The sequence below is a fragment of the Populus nigra genome, chromosome 8 (assembly GCF_951802175.1).
Source record: "Populus nigra chromosome 8, ddPopNigr1.1, whole genome shotgun sequence".
Taxonomy (NCBI): Eukaryota; Viridiplantae; Streptophyta; class Magnoliopsida; order Malpighiales; family Salicaceae; genus Populus; species Populus nigra.
Window position 1 is genome coordinate 18,504,544 of NC_084859.1, and position 24,148 is coordinate 18,528,691.

Sequence of the window (24,148 nt, forward strand, 5' to 3'; positions counted from 1 at the left end):
TCAAAGTATTTTGTGTTTAGAAATACATTAAAATAAAAAAAAAAATTTTAAAAATTATTTTTGATATCAACACATCAAAACGATAAAAAAATATTTTAAATAAAAAAAATAAAAAATTTAAAAAATACAATTTACACTGTGTACGTAAAGTGCTTGCTTATTTTCTCTTACTTCTCCTGTTCAAACATAAATAATTAATATCTAGAATTTACTTTTACTTTTCCAAGCACACCAAATCAAGATCAAGGTGAAAAATATGTCATTAAAGGCAGTCAGGAAGAGAATTTGATTTCGAACTAGTAATTATTTTTTATTTGTAAATATATTAAAATGATTTTTTTAATTTTTTTTATATTTAACACCAACAAATTCAAATCATCATAAAACATTTTTTTAAAAAATATTAATTTAATATTTTCTTGAAATAAACACCTTTTTAAAATGAATTCAAATGCAAAAGCAACCAATATTGTCTGGATAGAGAAGAAATAATTATCTATTAAAAAGGACAAAATAAAAAATACTGATTAAGCATCCACTAATTCAAGTTCAGCTAATAGATGACACCTTTCTTACTTTATATTTCATATAATAAAATTCGAAACATCATCAATTTTAGTCTCACGGATTACGCTAAGACCTCTGCAAATGAATGAATAATGCAGCATATCTGAATATCTTCAAAACACGGGTCAACACCGACTTCAAGTGGTTAATCAGCATGCGAAATCAAAGAAAGAAGGCTCGTCCTGCCGAATCATGTAGAATTTTTGCACCAGAACCATGACTGCCATTTTTTCCTTGTCTTCCTAACGCTCAAGAGGTCGTTAACCTACCGGAACAGATTAGGGTTTATGCCAGTGGAGAAGAGCCGAACACAAAATGAAAAATCCATGGGAGTCAACAAGCAAATCCTAGTGATGGGGGCCTCGCATGTGCTTCAATTCAGTGTTTTTATAGAGTTATTTCAGGACCCACAGATTATCCTCTCTAGATTGCATGATTACTTGTCAGACAAGAACCCCCAAAACTGGATCGTCTGATATGGATGTATTGGACAGCTACTGAAGCTGTCTCGGCCATTTTGTGGGTCCCCACTCCTTACCAAGAGTTTGGTGGGACATTTGTATAATTCTGGAGGGCCCCCCAAGTCCCATCATTCATGACGTGCTCTATCTTAATCCAATTAATGTACGAGCATGATCTTAGTTTTCACACGCATATCAGGAGAGTGTTTTTTTCTTTCTTTCTTTTTCATGACATGATTATTGACTGTAAAATATAATTTATAAACCAGCCCAGTTCTTTTTTTTTTTTTGTAAGAAGAATTGCTTGGAGGATTTTTATGGAAAAGAGTTATCAAACGTATATTACCTTCTACGAGCCAAGATTTTATATGTATATTTTTATAAGTCTTTCCTAAAAAATATTGAATCAATAAAAACATATAAAATTAATAAAGAATAAGAAAGATTAGGTAATAAAAAATTTATCGAACACGACATATTCTAATGGAGGTGTGCCCGGTCTAGCGGTAGCTAGACCAAGCCATGGTTAGGTTTGACAGTGTGCTAAGCCCCGGACGTTGAGTTTAGCGATGTTCAAATCTAAAGGTTATGAGGTGTGACCAATGCTAGTCCCATATATTGTTGGGTTTGACAGATGATGCAAGACACAACTTGGGTCTGGTGCAAGCTAGACCTAGTTGTTGGGTTTGATAGGTGTTGCCAAGCCTAATAGCTTGGCATGATGCACTGGTTAGGTCAACAAGGTGGGCCTCACACGTGTTTCTCGAGTATCGAGCCTAAAGATTTTTTTCACTGGGCATGGCCAGATTCACTACATATATATTCAAGCATGATACTTGAATTTAACATCGTCAATTTAATAGATTTTTATATAAAATCTTAGAGGATTTACTTCTCAACAAATAGGCTTAATTAAACAAGTCTACACTCCGTCAACACCATTAGGTGTATTAAAGTCTTTTATGACTCGTCATGTCTCTCCTTTTTTGCCTGATAAAATGAGTGGATTACAACTCACAATACAATTTAAAATACACAAAGGTGAAATTATATTTTAGTCTCTCATCTCCATAAAAAGACAAGACTCATAGGTTCACAATCTTCATTTTCTATTGCATATATATTTTTAGAGCATCTCTCTATAATATTATTGTATTTCTTTCTAAAAAGGATATTTATTTGAGCACTGAAAAGTCCTCACATCCACTAAAAAAAATCTTTTACAAGTACTGGTCACAAGCTACTTTGATCTACCAAACATCAAGTATAAGCTATCAACTACATTGAATAAAAAGAATGAATGAGGTTATTAAAATCAATTGATTAACCAATTATACAATCTGAGATTCATATTCTTAAACTACTTGGATTTTTGAGACCTCATCATCATCTTTGTTTAGAAATTAGTAATGAAATCAATAAATAGCATATTTTCAGGAACATATCAAGCTTTAAAGGTTTACTCATTGTATCAGCAACTTGCTCCTGCATATGACAATGCACCATCATTAAAATTCTTAGCCTTCAAGTCCCTTTGGTTTGGCATCATCAATAACCTTCTTTTGTCCTTCTGTGAGTTTTGCTCCTGCTGCTGCTACTGTGGAGATCCCTTGTTCTATCAAGCTTTAATATTCATTCAACCGCAAAAAAATTATTTACGAGCATACACAAGTGATTGTAGTGTCCTTCAAGCTTTGGAATTGTTGGTTGTACAAAGTTATTTTTAGTTGTTATTAATATTTTGTTTGTTTTTGTGTTTCAAAAATATTTTTAAAAAAATTTAATTTTTATTTAATTTTTTTTACTTTAAATTAATATTTTTTAGTGTTTTTAATTTATTTTGATGTATCGATATCAAAAATAATTTTTTAAAAATAAAATATATTATTTTAATATATTTTTAAGTCAAAAACACTTTGAAAAATAACCACAACTACACTTCCGAATAGACTTAAAAATTGTTGCTTCTCAGGTTTAGATTAAATTATAAAAAATTATGGTTAAACTGTTTTTTAAAATAGTTTTCCATTTATTTTTATTTATAAAAAATTTAAATTAACATGTTTAGATTTTTTTAATAATTTTAACATGCTAATATTAAATGTAAAAAAAATTATTTTAATATATTTTTAATTACAAATTACTTTTGAAAACATCTTCCATCGTATTACGAAAATTGTTACTAATCAGGATTTTCACAATTTCCCTTTTCAGTTTTTACGAATTAGAATGTGGAATTTGGAGACTGCAGCCCCAATCTACCCTGGTGAAGAAAAAGTCCAACTTTTTTTTTGGATTTGGACAAGAAAACTTTTAACTTTTGTTGCCTAACAAAAAGTCAGTAACAGTTGAAGGCACTAAAAAAAAGGAGAGAAACTAGCCAGCCAAGCCCACCTCCACCTCCACCCTCCACTCCCTTCCCCAGAGAGAGAAGCTAACGATAACGCCAAGCAGACTCACCCATTCCTTACATATATTGATAGAGAGAGTGAGTGAGTGTGAAAGGTACAACCTTTGCATCCATATATAGGTTAGAGAGAGAGAGAGAGAGAGATGAAATGAGAGCTTGCCTTGTCAGCCATTAGAGCTTCAATTCGTAGCTCGGGCCCGACCCTTTTTAATTTACATAAAGATTACACAGTTTTCACTGTTTTTGTTTCAATATCTCATTAGAAAACCATAAAAGATCTCTCCCTTTTCCTTTTGCTTGTTTATTTTTTTGAAAAGCAAATAAGAAAGAGAGTGGGAGAAGGAAGAAAAAAAGATATCTTTCTTGCTACAAAATCCTAGGCCTTTTGATCCTAAGATCCCCACCATTTATGCTGAAAGCCGAACTGGGTTGGCTGCAGTTTTCTCTATTGATTCATGAATTCCATGGTTTTTTTAGCCTTATGGTCTCAAGGAGTCACGGGGAACTGGTGCAGTTGTTGCCTTACTATCTCTTCTTCGACGAGTGATTGGTTATCTGGCTTTAACAGGTATATCTCTCGTTCTTCAATTGTTAGCTTATTCTGTGTGTTGATTTGCTTGCTTAAATTGGCGTCTCTGCTTGTCTGATATGTGAATTCCTGCAGAAATTTTCTCTTTGGTAATTTGGCTTCTTATATTTAGAGTCGTTGCCTTGTTTCTTCTAAATGAGTACTGTTGCTTCTATGTTTGTCCCGGGATTAGGATTTCTATGAATTGTACGTGATTGAATTTCCAGGCTCAAAAAATTCCTACAAACTAAAATTCCACATTAAGAGATTCAACAAACCAAATTCATATTTAGTTTGCCTTGAATTCTTTGAATACTGAAACGATTGGTGTTCTTTCTAGTAGTAATTACTTTTCTCTATCATACTCAGTACTCACAGTTGAGTTCCTTTTAACAGGAGAATGGTTTGTTAAACAATTTCTCATTATAAAAAAAATACCACAATCGTTTTAGAGTTCCCATTCTTCTTCCAGTTGTTAAATGTTGCACTATTTGGTTGATGTTTGTCATAGATTTGGTTCTTTGACAATTCACAATTGTGATCCAAATTTCTAAAGTATCCCCTGATGTGCAGGTGTTTAAATGATGATATTATTCTGAAATTTCAATAAGGTGGAGGGATACCAATATGTCAGCATATTTCAGATCAAGTGGAGTATTTGAATTGGGGATTGCTGGAATTTTGCTTGTTACCTTCCTATTGATATTTACCACAGAGGGGTTGAATTCTGATGGGCATCACCTCCTAGAGCTGAAGAATGCCCTCCATGACGAGTTCAATCATCTGCAGAATTGGAAGTCCACTGATCAGACACCATGTAACTGGACTGGCGTGAGTTGCACTTCAGATTATGAGCCTGTGGTCCGGTCTCTTGATTTGAGCTCAATGAATCTTTCTGGGACACTGAGCCCCGGTATTGGTGGTTTGGTCAACCTAAGATATTTTGATCTTTCTTACAATGAAATCACTGGAGATATACCTAAAGCGATCGGAAATTGTTCCCTGTTGCAATACTTTTATTTGAATAACAATCAGTTGAGTGGGGAAATTCCTGCTGAACTGGGTAGATTGTCTTTTCTTGAACATTTGAATATATGCAACAACCAGATATCTGGTTCACTTCCAGAGGAGTTTGGCAGATTGTCTTCATTGGTTGAGTTTGTGGCTTATACCAACAAGCTGACTGGCCCGTTGCCTCGTTCCATAAGGAATCTTAAGAATTTGAAAACAATCCGTGCAGGGCAGAATCAAATTTCTGGTAGTATTCCTGCTGAAATAAGTGGTTGTCAAAGCTTGAAATTGCTTGGTCTTGCCCAAAATAAAATTGGAGGGGAGCTGCCAACGGAGCTTGGGATGCTTGGGAACTTAACTGAATTGATTTTATGGGAGAACCAGATCTCGGGGTTAATACCAAAAGAGCTTGGGAACTGTACAAACCTTGAGACTCTTGCTCTATATGCAAATGCCCTTGCTGGACCAATACCAATGGAAATTGGGAACCTGAAGTTTCTGAAGAAGCTGTATCTCTATCGGAATGGATTGAATGGAACTATTCCAAGAGAAATTGGGAAACTTTCAATGGCAACAGAAATTGATTTCTCAGAGAATTTTTTGACTGGCAAGATCCCAACTGAGTTCAGTAAGATAAAGGGTCTACGACTGTTGTACCTCTTCCAGAACCAACTTACTGGTGTCATACCAAATGAGCTTAGTATCTTGAGGAACCTGACTAAGCTTGACCTCTCAATTAATCACCTCACTGGTCCTATTCCTTTTGGGTTTCAATATTTGACTGAAATGCTTCAGTTACAGCTTTTTAACAACTCTCTGAGTGGTGGCATTCCTCAGGGGCTTGGACTTTATAGCCAACTCTGGGTGGTTGATTTTTCAGATAATGATCTGACTGGAAGAATACCTCCTCATCTTTGCCGTCATTCTAATCTGATTTTGCTGAATCTGGATTCTAACAGGCTTTATGGAAATATCCCGACTGGGGTCCTGAACTGCCAAACATTGGTACAACTTCGTCTTGTTGGAAATAAGTTTACAGGTGGCTTTCCTTCAGAGTTGTGCAAATTGGTGAACCTTTCTGCTATTGAACTGAACCAGAATATGTTTACTGGTCCACTTCCACCAGAGATTGGGAACTGCCGAAGGTTGCAAAGACTTCATATTGCAAACAATTACTTTACTTCAGAGTTGCCAAAGGAATTAGGTAATCTGTCTCAACTTGTGACTTTTAATGCATCATCAAATTTGCTCACCGGAAAGATTCCACCTGAAGTTGTTAACTGCAAGATGCTTCAACGACTTGATCTCAGCCACAACAGTTTTTCTGATGCTTTACCAGATGAGCTTGGAACTCTTCTTCAATTGGAGCTTCTTAGGCTTTCAGAAAATAAATTCTCTGGAAATATACCCCTGGCATTAGGAAATCTCTCACATTTGACTGAATTGCAGATGGGTGGCAACTCATTTTCTGGTCGAATTCCTCCCTCATTGGGCTTGCTTTCAAGCTTGCAGATTGCAATGAATCTCAGTTATAATAGTCTTACTGGCAGCATACCACCAGAGCTTGGCAATCTTAATTTACTGGAATTTCTCCTGCTCAATAACAATCATTTGACCGGTGAGATTCCCAAAACATTTGAAAATCTGTCGAGTTTACTGGGATGCAACTTCTCGTACAATGAGCTCACTGGGTCTTTGCCTTCCGTATCACTATTTCAGAACATGGCCATCAGCAGCTTTCTTGGAAACAAAGGGCTTTGTGGTGGGCCTCTTGGCTACTGCAGTGGAGATACATCTTCTGGTTCTGTTCCACAGAAAAATATGGATGCTCCTCGAGGTAGGATCATCACAATTGTTGCAGCCGTTGTTGGTGGTGTTTCTCTCATTATGATTATAGTGATACTATATTTCATGAGACATCCCACTGTGACAGCCTCTTCGGTACATGATAAGGAGAATCCATCTCTAGAATCAAATATCTACTTCCCTCTAAAGGACGGAATCACTTTCCAAGATCTGGTTCAGGCCACCAACAATTTTCATGACAGTTATGTTGTTGGAAGGGGAGCTTGTGGAACAGTCTATAAGGCAGTTATGCGTTCTGGGAAAACCATTGCTGTGAAAAAGCTTGCTTCTGATAGGGAGGGGAGTAGCATTGAGAACAGTTTTCAGGCTGAGATTCTGACTCTCGGAAGGATTAGGCACCGAAATATTGTGAAACTTTATGGCTTCTGCTATCATGAAGGTTCCAATCTGCTTCTTTATGAGTACTTGGCTAGGGGGAGCTTGGGTGAACTGCTTCATGGGCCCTCTTGTAGCTTGGAATGGTCAACTCGATTCATGATTGCTCTTGGAGCTGCTGAAGGTCTTGCTTATTTACATCATGACTGCAAACCAATTATTATTCACCGTGACATAAAGTCAAATAATATTCTTCTAGATGATAACTTTGAAGCCCATGTTGGTGATTTTGGTTTGGCAAAAGTGATTGACATGCCCCAGTCCAAATCCATGTCAGCGGTCGCAGGATCATATGGGTATATTGCACCTGGTGAGCCCTTCCTCAATTCAGATTTAATAAAATTATCTTTCTTTTGTTAATGATGGTTTTATTTCTTTTTAAGGTTGTATAAGTTATTTATTTTCTTGATATTTCTCTGCTGCTGATATAGTTTAACTAAATAAAAACAGTAGTAGATGTCAACTTTGTTTATCAGAGAAGAAAACTTTCATTTCTGTTTTATTATGTTCTTAACATTCACACACCATCTGCTTAGCATAGTCAAACTCAATGGATGTTAGAGAAGAGATTATATATAAGCTTCTAACTCATTCGTGGCTTGTCTCTTATTCACTGCAGAATATGCGTACACAATGAAAGTTACTGAAAAATGTGACATCTATAGTTATGGAGTTGTTCTATTGGAGTTGCTAACTGGAAAAACTCCTGTACAGCCACTAGATCAAGGAGGTGATCTTGTGACATGGGCAAGACATTATGTTCGGGACCATTCATTGACATCCGGGATACTAGATGATCGATTGGACCTTGAAGACCAAAGCACTGTTGCTCACATGATTAGTGCATTGAAAATTGCTCTACTTTGCACGAGTATGTCACCTTTTGATCGGCCATCGATGCGGGAAGTTGTGTTGATGCTTATTGAGTCTAACGAGAGAGAAGGTAATTTGACTCTGTCTTCGACTTATGATTTTCCGTGGAAAGATGATATTTCACGAAAATAGGTGACCATTTCCCAGATTTTATTAACTGAGATGGTTTTTTGGTGCTGATTCTTCCTGATATGATTTGCAACAGCAAGTGATTACATCATGTACATTTTTTGATAAGAAAAGATCCTTACCTTTTCCGTTATGGCTCATGAGGGTAATTGATGTTACTCTCAAAATCTGTATTTTGTCTTGCAATCAGTATAGGCTCGACCTTTTGTACAAATAGAAGTACCAACCCCCCATACGTGTATTTTACTGATCTTGGTGTGATAAAGTTTCATGAGTACTCACTAAATACCAGTTCCTGTTATTTCTTCTGTCATTAATTTTAATTTTTTAAGCTATATATAGCTGTAAAGTCTGAATTGTAGTTACTGTTACTCTGTATCTCCTCTGATTATAATTTACGAGGTTAACATAACTTTCTGATGGTGTTGGTTGCTATGGTGAAATCTTACTAAATGTCCCTTCATATATGGATGCGAGAAGCGATTCTTTAGACATTGCTTTCCAAATTTCTTATATGGGCATGCCTGTAGCCAGATTGAAGAGGTGGACTTGGTAAACCAACTTCAATGGAGAAATGGGTAATTTGAATGGACTTTTAGTTTAAATAGTAATGGCTACTTGATAGGTATTAAGAGATTATGAATTCAATCATTATCACTTGGTTTCTCTGTAGATTTACAGGAAAAGATGGAAAAGAACACAGCAAAAATGGGTAACCATGAAAGAAAAAGAAAATAACAATCAACCAAGCAAGCAGTATTATTGCAATAATGTCTTCCTTATTATTTATGATTGTTTATTGAATTGGAAAACTTCCATTACCACTGATACGCCCGATTCCAATTGCCGTTCCCGTTGCTAGAATAGAACCCATCCTCCCTGAAAGGCCACATGAAATGCTTTCTGCTGCTTCTGTTCTCGTCTCTTTTTGCACTAAATGCATCAATATCTGTTTTACGGTGGAACTGTTGTTTCTGAGACAGATATTGGACTCCGAGGTCCTTGGTTTTTGTCCTTGCAGTAAACCATCAATTTGTTTGCCGGGTCACCAGGCAAGTCATTAAATCGATGGATAATAATTATTAATCAATAAAAAAGAAATTAAAAACTACACAACCATTTGTTATCAAACTGCTATCTCATTGACAACCAAAACTCTGTGATACAAATATTATATTCATCATATTGTACGTACATGCTTATTTTCCAAACAAATTCAACGACAACAACATAAGTAATCTATGGATATAAATGCATTTGGTACGAGAGTAGAAACTAAAAATCACTCAGTTTCCCATCTGTATTTTCTCACCCACTTGGCTTTATCCCAGCTAATAAAGAACCCATCTTCTTCCACCATCCAAAACAGAGTTTCATGATTCCCATCTCTACGAGGTTGAAATGCATGCCAGGATGCAAAAAATCTTTCCCAGATAGCTACACAGTAGTGTAGCTTCCTCTGTGACACCCTCCATTTGTAGACTTCACCATTAACAAGTGACTGCTCTCCGATATCAATATTGTTGGATGAGCAGCTGACATTCATTGCTTTTGAGCTTTTAGGCAAGGCATTGATAACGTGAACAGTGGGTAAAGGATGGTCATCATGCTCATTTGTTGTTGCAGCACTCAAAAAGCACAGTTGGAGAACAAGGAAGAGAAGAAAGTTGATCCAAGAAGTCATTTTGTTAGGAGTGGTGCTCTGCCTGATTAGTCTGCTATCCTTTTTATAAGAACTTTGAAATATTGGAATTAATCTTAAAGTTTTAAGAAAATATAAAACTGAGTTTATTCAAATAATGAGTTTTAAAAAAATGCATGAATGATTGTTTCCACTAGAATAAAAAAGTTTAGTCAATGTACTCGTCGTGGGATTAGAAACTTAGCAATAATTTCTTTTTTGTTAAGTATATAAAGATTTAGTTTTTAAATCGAGATAGACAAAAATAGATAAAGAAGATATGTTTCTTTCATATCTTTTTTTTTTAAAAAAAAAGTAGAAATCCATTCAAATATCATCATAAAATATATTTATTTTATTTCCATTTCTTGTCTTTCTAATCAAACATATTTCTATATAATTACACCCTCCATTCAAGGAAGGAAAGAGACATTTCCTTTTCTTTTTGTGCGGCTCTGCATGTTGTTGATTAAAGGATAAGTACCGTTTAGAAATCATAATTCTTATATAATTAAATATTAATTCTCCCAGACAAAACTTTCCCGGCATGCGGTTCGAATCACTCAAGTGTTCATGGATAAAGAGACCGTAACCATGATTCCATGATGACAGTCTAAATAGTTATACCTAACGGGCTAACACCAACGAAGAACAAGTGGAGTAATCTCTTATGGGACGAAGAAACACCAGTTAAATATCCAGGGATTGTTGGGGAGGTGGGTTGCTAAGACAGTGGAAATTAAGGTAGGCATATGCAATTATGATCCTGCGGAGTTAGAGTTGGACTCAATTTAGCATGGATGGGTTACTAAAGAATAGTCATCCAAGAGCATATGGAGGGGGCTCTCAATGCTGCCGTCTCTGGGCGTTTCTGTGCTGATGGTGAGAGTGAAACTGCTATTCATTTTACTGTGAAGGAAATATGTTCAAAGGGAAGGGAGTTTCTGTGCTGATTTGCTAGCAAATATTGGAGCGAGTGGGAACTGTGCATCAGTTGTTTTTCACCTTTTTCTAGCAGTAATCACCCTCCTGGTCCTGCGTTGTGGAGTTTGCTCTGTGCGGGTTTTTGTGCCTCAGCTATATTGCGTGTAAGGAAATGCAGTGAAGGTTAAGATTGAGGTTAGGTATACCTTAAGTATGCATAAACTTCACCCATAAAAAATAGCTTTTCATGTTTTATTTTTTTATTTTTTTCATGTACAAATCACAATCTCTAATATAGTTACAAACATGCATTTAAAATAGGTTATATTTAGTTTTCTCTCATTACTTGAGATGTTTTTCTTTTTATTATCATCATCTTTTTTTTTTATTATACAGTAAGGAATATTTTCGGAAGCTTATTAAAACCTCGTTTGTTTGCTGGAAAATAGTTTCAATTTGAAAAATAAATTCTAGAAAAGTGAATTATTTTTCGATGTTTGGTAGTATCATGAAAAATAAGTTGGATAACACTTTCCAGTGTTTGGTTATGTCATAGAAAATAACTTATTAATTTTTTTTTTCAAGTTTATTAAAATAATAAGGAACAAATCTTACAAATTAAAAAGTGAAATGAGAATGAAATTGAAAAAAAAATATAATTTCATAAATAATCTAAAAAAAATAAACAATAATCAAAATAATAGAGATCAAATTTAACAAATAAAAAAATTGAAAGATGATGAAATTAAAATAATAATAATAATTACAATTTCATAAATTATTTCAAATAAAATAAGTAACAATCAAAATAATAAGGACCAAATTTGATAGATAAAAAATTTTAATTAAAAAATGATAAGAGAAAAGCAAATAACAATCATAAAAATAAGGATCAAAGTTAATATAAAAATCAAATTCTAAAGGATGAAATTGAAAAAAAATATTCAAAACAATATATATATATATATATCGATTAAAAGTTAATATGACATTTCTAAATTTTTACAACTTCTGGAAAGTATTTTCTACCCAAAATAAAAGAAAAATACTTTCATATAAACCAAATCAATTTTTCTTTTGACTGAAAAGTATTTTTCGTTGATCAACTTTTCTAATGACAAATAAATACAAAAAAATTTTAAAAATAATTTTAAAAAAACTATTTTCCATCAAATCAACTAAACGTCTTTTCTCTGAATAATTTCAAAGGCAAATTCCCGTTTCAGTCTAGTATATTCAGAGAATTTATCTAGATACTAATCTCAAGGTTTGAACTAAAGAAGTTAAAAAACAAAAAAAGAGGAAGCATATCTTCTTAACCATCTAACCAACCCTTTAATATTCACTCATTATTTCTTTAATATAGAGACTAAAGTAACAATATTTATTTTTTTACTAAAACCTCAAAAGTAAAAATAAAATAAAATATAATTTTTTTATTTAAAAATAAATATAAAAAAGTAAGAGATTAATGTCTAGATTCTTATTAATTTATTTTCCAGATATACAAGTTATGTAATTTGTTTTACATCCTTAACATTAAATCGGTAGATATGGCAGATTTTAATGAATCATGATACCAAGTTTTTTGGGTACCCAAGATCTTATACTGTAAATCATATATTATCGCTGAAATTGTAGTATATATTGTCTTATATTATAATGACCTTAATATTAATATATGATAAATAATAATAACTAAAAGTATGTTAATCACAGAAATTAATCCGAGTTAGATATTTGAAAAAAATATTATTTTTTAAAAAATATTTGATAAAATACAATATTTGATTTTTTGGCTTAATCCGCCTTTAGATCAAGGAGCTTATTAGCCTCCGGCTAATAAGGAAAAGGTTTTTTTTTTCAAATCCAAGTTTGACTCTGATTAGATCCTTAGCGCTTGCGCTAAGTAAGCTAGTTAGCACCTTATGTAATTTAATGTAAAATAAAAAAAAACCGAGGCGTCAAGTAGAAACGAACAAGTCTTATGGCATGATTACTATTTTTTCTCTCTCTCCTCTATGGAAAGAAGGGACGATACATGGTATACCTAATCGTTTGGTGTCAACTAGACGTACGTAAGTCGGCATAGCTCTATGTATATGTTCTTTGGAGCTAGAACCCATAAATAGAATGAAATGAACGCCATTTCTATGAAAGGTTTATTAGGTTTATCACTTGAAGATAAGTTTTTGGAATAATTTTACCTGCTCCCATACCTTTCATCTAATTCCGATCAAAATCCAGTCCGATTGGGGTTGTTAATATAATTTTATTTTATTTTTGTCACAGGAGTTTATTTTATATATAAAAGAAAGGTTCGGATTAATTTTGTTTTTTAAAAGGAGACGCTATTGTTAATCCATTTTTTATTTATTAATATGACTGTCCGGATCAGTTTACGCATACCTCAATTGATCCTACGAGCCTTAAAGTTAACGATCACGTAAGTCTCCAGTAGTAATAAGGTTTGTGGGACTCAAACTAATAATTTTTAAAAAATAAATCTAGAATCTGATCAGATAAGTTACATCCCTCATGATTTTGTTAATCCATTTTATTGACCCTGTGCATGTTAGTTACCACATTAAAGAGATTCATAATTAAATTTTAGAATTGCAATTCCAACATGTGAGAGTAGGAAACGAGTAGCCATGAACACACCTTTTAATATCCCTTTCGTTCCTTGCTTACCAAGGCATTGTTTCTTGGGTTATATATGAAAGATACGAGAAAACATCATTGGAAAGGGGAGAGGATAGAGGAAGGGTCGCAGTCTAGCCATATTTTAACTATAAAAAGCTTGATTTTAGCGCTAATTGATTTGTATTGGAGATAGATAGTAGTTCAATGAAAGTGATGGTTCTGATCTTAAAAAAACAAATCCATAATGACAATGTCTTCTTATCTTGCATTCAAAATCAATTCGAAATACTATGCACAGTGCAGTACGGTTACATCAAATAATACAAGTAGCAATAACAATACATTTATTATTATTATTATTAGATAGAATTGTCAAATAACCATCTCAACCTAATAACTTAAGCTTTTAGGTGAGGTCTTAGGATATAATTTATATTATTTTATAGCATACCCTCTCAAATGAAAACCATTTAAGTTTGAAACTTGCACAAATCCATTTTATCTTATGCTTAATTTTTATCAAATAAATGAGGATGATGAGATTTGAATTCGTGACTGCTTGGTTATCAAGACTTTGATACCATGTCAAAAAACCATCTCAACCTAATAGTTTAAATTTTTAGATAAGATCTTAGGATATGATTTATATTATTTTCTAACTAGAATTGGACGTGCTAGATTAATGCACTTGCTCCGACAATACAGCAAACACGAACATAAGAAATCACTCAGTTTCCCATGGATCTTCCAGCACCCAACTGGCTTTATCCCAGCTACGATAGAACCCATCTTTCTTCACCAACCAGTACACAGTTCCATGATTCTCATCTCTAGGTGGTTCAAAACCATGCCACGATTCAAAATATCGTTGCCATTGAGCTGCGCAGGAATATATATCCTTTCCCTTGACTTTAAATTCGTAGGCTTCACCCACAGAAAATGAACGCGCACCCAGTTTGATGTTCTTGGAAGAACAGCTGACATTCAGTGGTGGTGAGTTCGGTGGCAAAGAATTGATGATTTGAACGGTTGGTAGAATCTGCTCGGCCTCATCTTCAATTGGTCTCGCACTCAAAACACAGAGTGCAAAGTTGAAGAAGAGAAGAAAGTGGATCCAATCAGTGGCCATGATGTATTAAGAGAAAGCAAATTTCTTTCGACAGTGTAAATATATTATTTATCAAAATACATGCAGTAGATATCTTCTGTAGAGAGAGCATATATAATATCGAAAAACTTGCAATTATAGAAAGTTATAAAGTCCAGCATTAATTTTCTTTTATATTCTTTCTTTAGTAATTGAAATTTCCACATTTTCTTATATAGAAAGTCCAATAAGAATTCAAGAAATTTCTGAATGTCTTTCCAGACATCCGAAGATTTCTATTTACATGGTGGTTTGAGAATTAAAATATTAATTACTCGTAATTCAGTTAATAAAAATTCATAAATATATTGATTCTTATCATATCATAATTAATGAATTTTTTCATGTACTAAAATATTTCAGGAACTAAAAATTACTAATCAAATATGAATTTAATAAAAAAAAATATATTTTATTAATCAAACTTGAGTAATTGTACTACTTTGAGTTTGAAATTTTTATTATTCAAAGATTCTTTGAGAATAATTTATCATTTATTTTTAGTTGATTTTTAAATATGTTGATATTAAATATTAAAGTATTCATATTAAATTATAAAATTCAACATGGTTTTATCCCAAATATAAATGGACCTCACATGTTTTGATATCCTTGATATTTATTTGTAAGTATAGCTGTTATTAATAAAATGAAATTAAATTTAGTCCCGTTACTGTCTTTTGCAGGAGAAGTGCTTTTTGTGCAGGAGGCTGTGTTTGAAAATATAGTTGAAATTGTATTTTTTAAAATTTTAATTTTTTTTAATAAAAATTATTTTTTTATATTTTTAAATTGGTTTGATGTGCTAATCTCAAAAATAAATTTAAAAAAATAAAAAAAAATTATTTTAATATATTTCTAAATAAAAAATATTTTAAAACGTGGATGTAGGTGATAGAAGAAAAACTTATTATTTAAGCAAACACTAATTTAATTATTGAAAAACAAAGTTGAGAACTTCTATTAATTAATTAATTAATAATACTCTCCTGCAATAAACATGACTACAAGCTGGGACGATCTCTTGGATATCCGAACCTGTAACAAAATACAAGGGGGGACTCCTGCAATACTGCTAACATATATATTGCCAAATGCTGATAACTATTGCATCATTAGATTTGCAAATCCTCGAAAGTACATGATTAATTATTTTAGCAACAGCAGAGAAGCCATGTTGCCCAGAAAATGAAAACATATAATTATAACCATGAGAAGTCTTTCTTCCAGTTCACTTCATCATTGCTGAAATAGAACCCATCCTCTCTCACCGACCAGGAGCACTTCCTGAAAAGGCTGCAACGCTGAAGATCCCTTGGAACCTTAAAGGCATCAAATTTCCTCCTCATTGCATCCCACTTCATGGTGCACAAGAAATGAGTCGTGCCCCAGAAGTTGGTCTTCAGGCTCCAACTGAAATCATCACCTTCCTGGAGGGCACGTCCGCCGAGATCATCATTGTTTGATGAGCACCATATGACCAGTGGCAGTGATGAGTTGTTTTTGAACCCATTGATGACACGAACATCGTACTCTAGTCCATAGAAATATTCTTGTTGATATATTGACATGAAAATGATGCCTATGGCCAGGCTAACTACAAGAAAGATGTTAGTGAGAACCTTCATTTTTGTGACTGGTGAGATGAAAATCTCGAAGACTGAATATAGGCTGGCAGATAGATTTGTTAAATCGATTATAAGGGTAGGACTTGACTCCAATCCACCTCCCTCCAGATTCAAGAGATTGCCATTTAAAGTTGAAAACCGTTGGTATAGTTTTAAAGCATATATGAGCTGTATTTGGGAAGCCTGATTGTCGATGAAATCTCTTCGTATCAGAGTAGAGATTTCTTTACCTTTTCTAATGCATATTTTTTTGGTATCTATAGACTTTTCTATAATTTCAAAAAGTATGCATTACCATGATAATGATTGGTTTTAAGGTTAAATAACATTTATTTATTTGTTGGCACATGTCTATATGTTCCTTGGCCTAGTACTGTTTATTCCTCTGCATATAAAAGATACAATTAAAAAATGCATATAAGATTATAATCTAGGCTTGCGCCGCCCTTGGCACAGCAAAACAGAGTCAAGGTTCCGAGCTGAGCTCTGATTTTGTATCGGTTTAAATAATTTCATAAGCACGGTCGTTTAGCTCTTCTCTATTCTTAAAATGAAATGTAATTTGCCTCGTGTGGACTTCCTAATTTACTTCTAAAATTTGTGCTGTGTTATAGATAGGATTTCAAATTAATCTTTTTTTTATAAATATATCATGCAACAAAGATAAATTACAACAATAGCTTCGAAGCATTGTGAACTTCAAAAAAATTAATTTTTTTTTAAATTGAACTAAATAAGGGATACTAATTAAAACTTAAATAAAAAATAATGAAAAGAAAAATAAAAAAAATAAAGGAAAGGGTATTAATTAAACTTTTTTAAAAATAATCATAAGTTAAAAAAAAAAGATATATTACCCATGATTGATATATTAATCAACTCAATTATACTGAATTGAAAAGTATAATTGGAAATAGAATCAGTATAGAAAAATATTATTTTTTTTGTTTGAATAAAATATGACTTGTAATGGAAATAACAAGTCAAAAATTAATAACACATTTTTGTTTGCGCGAGAGAGGAAGCTTTTTCGGGTTTTTTTTTCCCTTGAATCAGATTTGCCTCCTTTCATCCAAATAAATAAATAAATCGGCTTCGCCACTGCCCCTAGATTAGCCCATGGCTTCGCAAATGCTATTGCGCTCTAAATATCCATTAGATTGACACACAGAAACCCAGCACTGAAACAAGGAAAAGCTAAGCCCACTGACCTAGGAAAGCATGCCTAGTGAGTGTTGTAGGATGAGCTAGGCCACTAGCGAAGGACAAAATTGATTCTCTTTGGAAATGAAATTGATTTTACAAGAATATGAAAAACAATGGGCTGACGGCCCATTTTATTACTATATTCTTGTTTGTTTTTTATATATATATATATATATATATATATATATATATATATATATATATATATATATAGAGAGAGAGAGAGAGAGAGAGAGAGATTTGCTTTTTTATATAATTCATTAAGATTTCTATCTTTCCCTTTAATCATATTAAATCACATAATACATGTTAAAAATATTTACATTAACTAATAAGATTATTACTTAAAAATAATATATATAAAGATAAGCTGTTCTTTTAATCCTTTAGTAACCAAATATAATTTATTTCCATTCGCTAAAGGATTGAGCATTGTAACCATAAGATCTTGTTGAACAGGTTTAGTCAGCCAGATTAAACATTGCATTTACTGACAGCCTATATTCCAAGCATAAGCTGTTGCATGTAAAAAAAAAACTCCAGTAATTAATCAAGGAATAACTAAATAATAAGAAATTGAAACCTAAAAAATCCAGTTCTTGAAAAAAACTACATAGAGAAGTCTTCATTTCTTGTCCATCAGGTTTCCTCAAGCAAACATGATTAAAATGACAAATCTATAATTAAGAATTAATACTCGTTTCTGTTAAATTTATAGCACTTGGAGTTTCGAATTACTGTGATTATGGGTCCGCTACATGCCTACATGGGTTAATTCTTTCAAACGCTATACTGGAGAGGGAGAAGCGATACCATTTTCACAGCACGTTAAATTTGTACTTTAAAAAATAAAAGAAAAGGAGGCAAATAAACATACCTGCTCAGCACTTAATTCTTTTATTTACATTCATTCCTGCAGTACCTGTACAATTAGAAGTCAGTAATTTGGTCCTTCGTCCTCTGTAGACAATTTTCCACTAGAGAGGTAAAAAATGGAACTTAACCGTTACCAGCCAAGCCTGTCAAGTGAGCAATGACATCTTCAAGGCGAGAAAGGTGGCTCGAAAATATGTCATGAAGTTCGGAGGATTCACAGTGATTTTCTTGCCACTGAGAAATACCATCACCAATAACCTTCAGACCATTCTGGAGTAATTCCAATCCCTTGCTGATTCCATCAGGGAGTTTCCTTCTCTTGTTTGATACTTCGTCAACATCAATCTCCATACTTTGACATTCCATAGCATCTATACCTGAAATCTTCTGAACCATTTCTTTCAGCATCATACCTTCCTTCACAAGCAACTCAAGCTGCTCAATGCTAGGTGTAGTGGTAAGAAGAGCTGCTTCCTTATCCAGAAATGCCTTCAACTCAGACATAAACCTCTCCTCGCTTGCTTCATTCCCTGACACCAGATCATAAGATAGCGATGCATTTTGTGGCACAAATCTCCATAGCTGATTGCAAGTAGTACGAGCAGCAAAATATCCAAATGCCGCAATTGAAAGATGGACAAGTGCCCAATGCCGCTCCCTGAATAGCATGTGATACAACTCCCACACAGCAGAGCTATTTGCACAATCATCACTCTCTGTCATCTCCATGTCTCCAAGTCCTCCCATAAAAAGAGCAAGATATGGTTTGCATTGATACAATTGGGTATTTGATGCTGCTGGCCCTGAGACAAACAGGTTCTGAAGCTCCAATAGGACTCCCTCCATCTCATCAGATTTGTATAGATGCTTCATATTTGACACAATTCCCAACATTTCACTTAAAAGCTCATGACAGTGTTCCTTCATTATTTTCTCGACAGGGTTTCTGAAGTTACGAATTATAGCAACTAAAAACTTAAGGGTCTTCACATCAACATCAGATATGCTAACCTGCCTAGAAAATATAAAGTTTCGTCATATAATTTTAACTAATAAAAAAAAAAGGCATGAGGATAAATCTGTTTAGGGTTTCTCTCACGCATTTACGATTTTAAACTAGAGGATCATTCAGAAAAGTTTGGTGATACCATTAGCAAGACTATGTTAAGAATAAGATAAAATGGTTTGAAAATAAAAGAAGGAATCAATCATCACATAAGAGTGAGAGAAGCGCTGCAACAGCAAAAAGGGGATGGTGAAGCTCTGATTTTAATCCTATATATGAAAAACTACTTGAGAGCTATAAATGTTAGAGGCAATGTATAAGCTTCGTAGTTTGGTCAGGATTGCAAAATGTAAATGAGAGAGTTCCTTTTCCATTTTATCAGAACAGCTTATATGTTGTATGTAAATAAAAGAAACTGGCTACTCACTGTGCCTGCAAGGAAGCAGATAGAGCATGAACTGGAATCCCAAATGCACCAGAACTACAAGTAGTCAACACTTTGTCATCAAAACTCCCTATGAAGCCAAAGTAGTCAGTAATGATCTTCTGTTTTGCAGCACTTCTGATGTTATCTGATAGTGAATTTAGAGGGAACCCTTCCAAGAGCAAGGCTGCATACAGAACTGATGACAATTGAGATCTTCCGTCACCAACAACAGAGCTGTAAACATGGTCTGCCATAGGTGGTGTACTTTTAGCAAGCAAGCAGATTATCCTTGCCACTTTCCTCAGAGGAGAACCTGGAATAAGAACTGATTCTGGTGATTCCAGTAGCTTCATTAATGAGCAAAGTTTATCAATGATGCCTTTCACCATGTCCATTTCAGCATAACGCACTAAGAAGCACCAAAGTTCCATTACAATCTCCCAGCAAAGAAAATGTGGATGGAAAAGATTTTCAAGCAGGAAAGCCTCAAATTCAGCCCAGGCAAAACTTGAAGACACCACAATCATGAAGGTTTTTAGTGCATGCAAAAGAGCTGAAAACATAGGTTGCCAAATCAATTCCAGTGTTTTCCCCGAACCATATGGCACAGGAATCTGCAAATCGAGAACGAAGGAGTATACATCTTCAACAACTAACATATCCAGAAACCATCTGAGTTTTCTAGTGATCATGATCTTTATGTCATCTTCAAGATCCATAGAATATCTTAGTAAATTATGAAACAATGCAATCCTGCCAAGCAACAATAATCTTGCTTCAGACATAGCTTCACAGCTCACAGAAAAGATTTCAACCATTGAAGTCATGTGATAAAAACTACTTGAATCTCCATGCATAGAATTTGAGCAGAAATCATCATTGAACAACCAGTCCAGAAGTTCAAACTTGAGCTCTTGTTTCACTTCAGCTGAATTGAGTAAAGAATTCAGCAATTCTATTGATGTCTTCTCCAAAAGTTCTGACAACACTTCACTAGCTGTGTTCAAAAGTTTTTCATAGCTCAGTAAAATTCTAAAGGATGAGATCATTATGACACAGAGGGTCACCTCCTTGTACACCAAATATGCTTGGCATGGATAGAGGGAAGATATTTTCACTGCGTTGGTAAGGTAAAACTTAGATGGAAGAAATGTCCTCCTGGCTTCAGTTAAAGAAATGGTTTCCTTCAATAAAGAAGACCAAGCCCCGGCTGCACACCTGAGAGGTTCATTCACCAGTGAAATTAGGGTTAGAATAATATCCTGCACGCTTAACATCTCTCTTAACACCCTCTTGCCTTGCTGAAGCAAAGTAATCACACCTTTCCATGACACATTGAGAATGGTTACCAGACTCCCACCATCATTTGCTGCAAGGATCCCCAGTTCACACAATTTCTCTGTTGTACATTTTGTTATGTTCGTAACATGATTCATTATATTGGCTCTCTCTGAATCTGTATTGTTTTCATCCTTCTCAGGTCTTGCATCACAAAGATCCCAATTCACAGCATCAAAATATCCTTTGCATAGTCTCACTACAGTATCAATCACAGTCTGTGCAGCCTTTAATGCTTCTGAGCCAAAGGAGTTGATCCTCTGCTTGAGAACGGTAACAGAATATTCTTAGAAAGAGATACTAACTAAATCCTCTAAGCAATGAATTAATATCATAAAGCGAAATTTCACCTAAAATGCAATTCAAATGGACCACCTGATGATAGCCTTGGTATGATCATTATGGTCGTAAAGATGTAATTAAATGCCTCGAAGGCTCAGAGTACAATTATGTTTCATGGTTGTAGACAGCTATGGATGTCACAAAGGCCATGCATGATGGAATTTACTCAGAAGAAAAAATTAGAGTGGGAAGGAGATGAAAAGGACTCACTGATATGGATCACGGTTTTAGGATTTTCCTAAAGATCTTCACTAAAAGACAGAATCATTGAAGATGTTAAATATTATGATTTCCTATAAGCCTGAAAACAGATAATCTACCATTGACTTTCACCGCAAGTAAAATTGTTGCGTGTAAAAATTGTTAATGAGGTTATGGGCAACAGGTATTTCAAGCAAGCAGCCTGATCCCAAGTCACAAGCTATTCGATGATGTAAAAGCACAGAAGAAAATAAAAGACCTGGTACCTTAATCTCTGATACTACATCTTTTATCAAATTTAGCTGTTCCAAAATGAATTTCTCAACAATAGCTGCTGATGCATTGTCAACAAAAACAGGGTGTCTTTTCAAAGCAACCATACTGGCAGCAGAGAGACTAAATAAATCCAAAAGAAGCTGCAAAAGATAACTTTAAGACGTCAAAAAACAAAACCAATATATGATAATAATCACTGGGATCTTATCACAAAAATCACATTTCAGCTCAAAAAGCCCATATTTTACAAAAGCATAAAACCCAATATTATTGTCAAGAAGAGAGGATGTTCATCATTGGAGAACTTGCAAATATATTGCACAAAAGGAAAGTTAACTAATTCAGCACAAATTAAGCACCTAAAAACGATATACTCAAGAAGTAGTTATGACCAGTTATTAGACACATCAGATCAGCATTAGTAATTTTCTCACATACTAAATATGCACTTCTATGGTTGGCTGCTTTGCAGCAACTCCAAGATAAGTTCATGACCTGTTTCATTTTGGTAACCAGTAGTTTAAAAGATGTTGGTTGATGCAAGTTAAATAATTTTCCCAAAGCTTTTAGCATGGAGACAGACATTATAGCGAACGACTCACTTTCTTCTTTACAAATTCCCATTGGGGATATGCACAACTTAATATGCAAGATTGTCATTTAATGTATAGCTAATGATATAACATAGTTAAGCATTGAGAAAACAAACATTTACATAGGCCTGCAACTGATTGAGTGCATTCAAATATTATTATATTCTGCAAAAGTTGTCCTTGCTAAGTAATAACACACTACTGGTTTCTAAAAGTTCAGAAAACATACAATTAAAGACTGTCAGTGTCATTTTAGTTTCTATAACAATAAACAAAGACCATAAAGTCATGTTGGCTCCAATCCAGCTCGTTCCGGGAAGCCTCTTTGCTCAAAAAAACACAGATCAAGAGTGGGAAACCACATGCTAATCATGGAGAAAAACCTAAGAATACTATCCTAAACAGAACAATCTACACCCATTGGCGCTGCAGAGATCAGTACATACCTGAAAGAATAAATTTGAATGTTCTTCTTGAGATTCTTCAGTTGACATCGCAGTCATTTTCAGATGTTTTCCACACCACCCACTTACCTAATGCACACACGGTCTCAATAAGGTCAAGAACAGACATACCACTCAACAGAATGTCTAACAAGAATACCAACAAACAGAATTAAGCTAAAGTGAAACTCTACCTTTGTCCCGAGAGCAAGAAACTGTACTAAACATCCAGACACATCTGAATCTACATATTTCGCAGCCACGCTCAAAATAGTCTTGTTTAACATGCATTGAGATATATCCAAGCAAGTAAAGTCCTCCCAAAATGTCCAGCTTCTTGTTAAGGCAAAATAATAATAATAAATCTAACGACAAAGATATTCAGAACATCTATCGTAAGCATCCAAAATCATAGGAATCCAAACTAATCTCCAAACCCTAATTTTTTATTTTACATCAGTGATGCATTTTCCGAATAAATAAAAAGTAAAAAAAATAGAAACAAGTAAAATGGAGGATACTGTGAGGAATTCAAGAAGAGAAGCCAAATCCGACATCTCCAGGAAATCAAAATCCCGAAGCTTGTTAACCAGTTCAATCTGGCTCTCAACAACCTGTATTATTAGCATTCGAAACCTCTCAGATTAAAAAATACACAAAATCATAAATGAGATGAATCATTTCGTTGCTGTTTTTGAGAGATCTAATTTCGATTTTGGTAGCCAAACAACAACAAAAAATAAGAAGGCAAGAAATGAAGAAATTGAAGGAGCTAGGTTACATCTGAAGATTTGATGGCTTGCAGAAGATCCTGCAACTCCTTGCTGGAGCTTTTTCTCTCCATTTTCCGCTTTCTTTGTTTCCCTGTTTGAGTTTGGTTTTTTGTTTTTTGTTTTTTGTTATTTTGTTATTTTGTTTTCCCGCCTTAATAAAAATTGAAGTGGAAAAGGGCTTGTCGAAGTTGTATTTACAATTGGGTCCTTTTTTCAGTTTTTTTCGCGCTGTTGACCTTATTATTAAATCTCTCTTCACAAACACACACACACACACACATATTAGAATCATCCATGATGAAAAGCTATTAAGCATTCCTTGGTTTATTGTTTTCATCTTGCTAGCTTGATTCCTTGTGTTTACGCTGTGGGATAGAGTTT

At 34.0% G+C, this 24,148-nt stretch overlaps 4 protein-coding genes across 4 annotated transcripts; 1 reads left to right on the top strand and 3 right to left on the bottom strand.

The window, feature by feature from the left end:
* Positions 1–3,414: 3,414 nt before the first annotated feature.
* LOC133701888 (probable leucine-rich repeat receptor-like protein kinase At2g33170) lies at positions 3,415–8,577 on the top strand. Its single transcript, XM_062126059.1, has 3 exons — positions 3,415–4,006; positions 4,580–7,568; positions 7,878–8,577. The coding sequence occupies exons 2-3, from the start codon at positions 4,634–4,636 to the stop codon at positions 8,261–8,263; spliced, it is 3,321 nt and encodes a 1,106-aa protein (XP_061982043.1). The 5' UTR covers positions 3,415–4,006; positions 4,580–4,633; the 3' UTR covers positions 8,264–8,577.
* A 5,658-nt stretch (positions 8,578–14,235) lies between these two features.
* LOC133701990 (uncharacterized) lies at positions 14,236–14,640 on the bottom strand. Its single transcript, XM_062126177.1, has one exon. It carries the CDS (start codon positions 14,638–14,640, stop codon positions 14,236–14,238), a length of 405 nt encoding a protein of 134 aa, XP_061982161.1.
* Positions 14,641–15,608: 968 nt separating this feature from the next.
* On the bottom strand, positions 15,609–16,524 carry LOC133701159 (S-protein homolog 21-like). The gene has a single exon (XM_062124988.1). It carries the CDS (start codon positions 16,284–16,286, stop codon positions 15,861–15,863), a length of 426 nt encoding a protein of 141 aa, XP_061980972.1. The 5' UTR covers positions 16,287–16,524; the 3' UTR covers positions 15,609–15,860.
* Positions 16,525–18,354: 1,830 nt separating this feature from the next.
* LOC133701991 (uncharacterized) lies at positions 18,355–23,281 on the bottom strand. Its single transcript, XM_062126178.1, has 6 exons — positions 23,189–23,281; positions 22,998–23,084; positions 21,949–22,098; positions 19,802–21,399; positions 18,503–19,383; positions 18,355–18,414 (listed from the first exon to the last, which is right to left on the bottom strand). Exons 1-6 carry the CDS (start codon positions 23,279–23,281, stop codon positions 18,374–18,376), a joined length of 2,850 nt encoding a protein of 949 aa, XP_061982162.1. The 3' UTR covers positions 18,355–18,373.
* Between the last annotated feature and the right edge of the window lie 867 nt (positions 23,282–24,148).

Excerpts from the sequence above, each read along its gene's own strand:
- LOC133701888 (XM_062126059.1), top strand. The coding sequence starts at position 4,634 with ATGTCAGCATATTTCAGATCAAGTGGAGTATTTGAATTGGGGATTGCT. Across the intron at positions 7,569-7,877 it reads ATATGGGTATATTGCACCTG|AATATGCGTACACAATGAAA; the intron begins GTGAGCCCTTCC and ends TATTCACTGCAG.
- LOC133701990 (XM_062126177.1), bottom strand. The coding sequence starts at position 14,640 with ATGGCCACTGATTGGATCCACTTTCTTCTCTTCTTCAACTTTGCACTC.
- LOC133701159 (XM_062124988.1), bottom strand. The coding sequence starts at position 16,286 with ATGAAGGTTCTCACTAACATCTTTCTTGTAGTTAGCCTGGCCATAGGC.
- LOC133701991 (XM_062126178.1), bottom strand. The coding sequence starts at position 23,281 with ATGTTAAACAAGACTATTTTGAGCGTGGCTGCGAAATATGTAGATTCA. Across the intron at positions 23,085-23,188 it reads TTCTTGCTCTCGGGACAAAG|GTAAGTGGGTGGTGTGGAAA; the intron begins GTAGAGTTTCAC and ends TGTGTGCATTAG. Across the intron at positions 22,099-22,997 it reads ATTCAAATTTATTCTTTCAG|CTTCTTTTGGATTTATTTAG; the intron begins GTATGTACTGAT and ends TATCTTTTGCAG.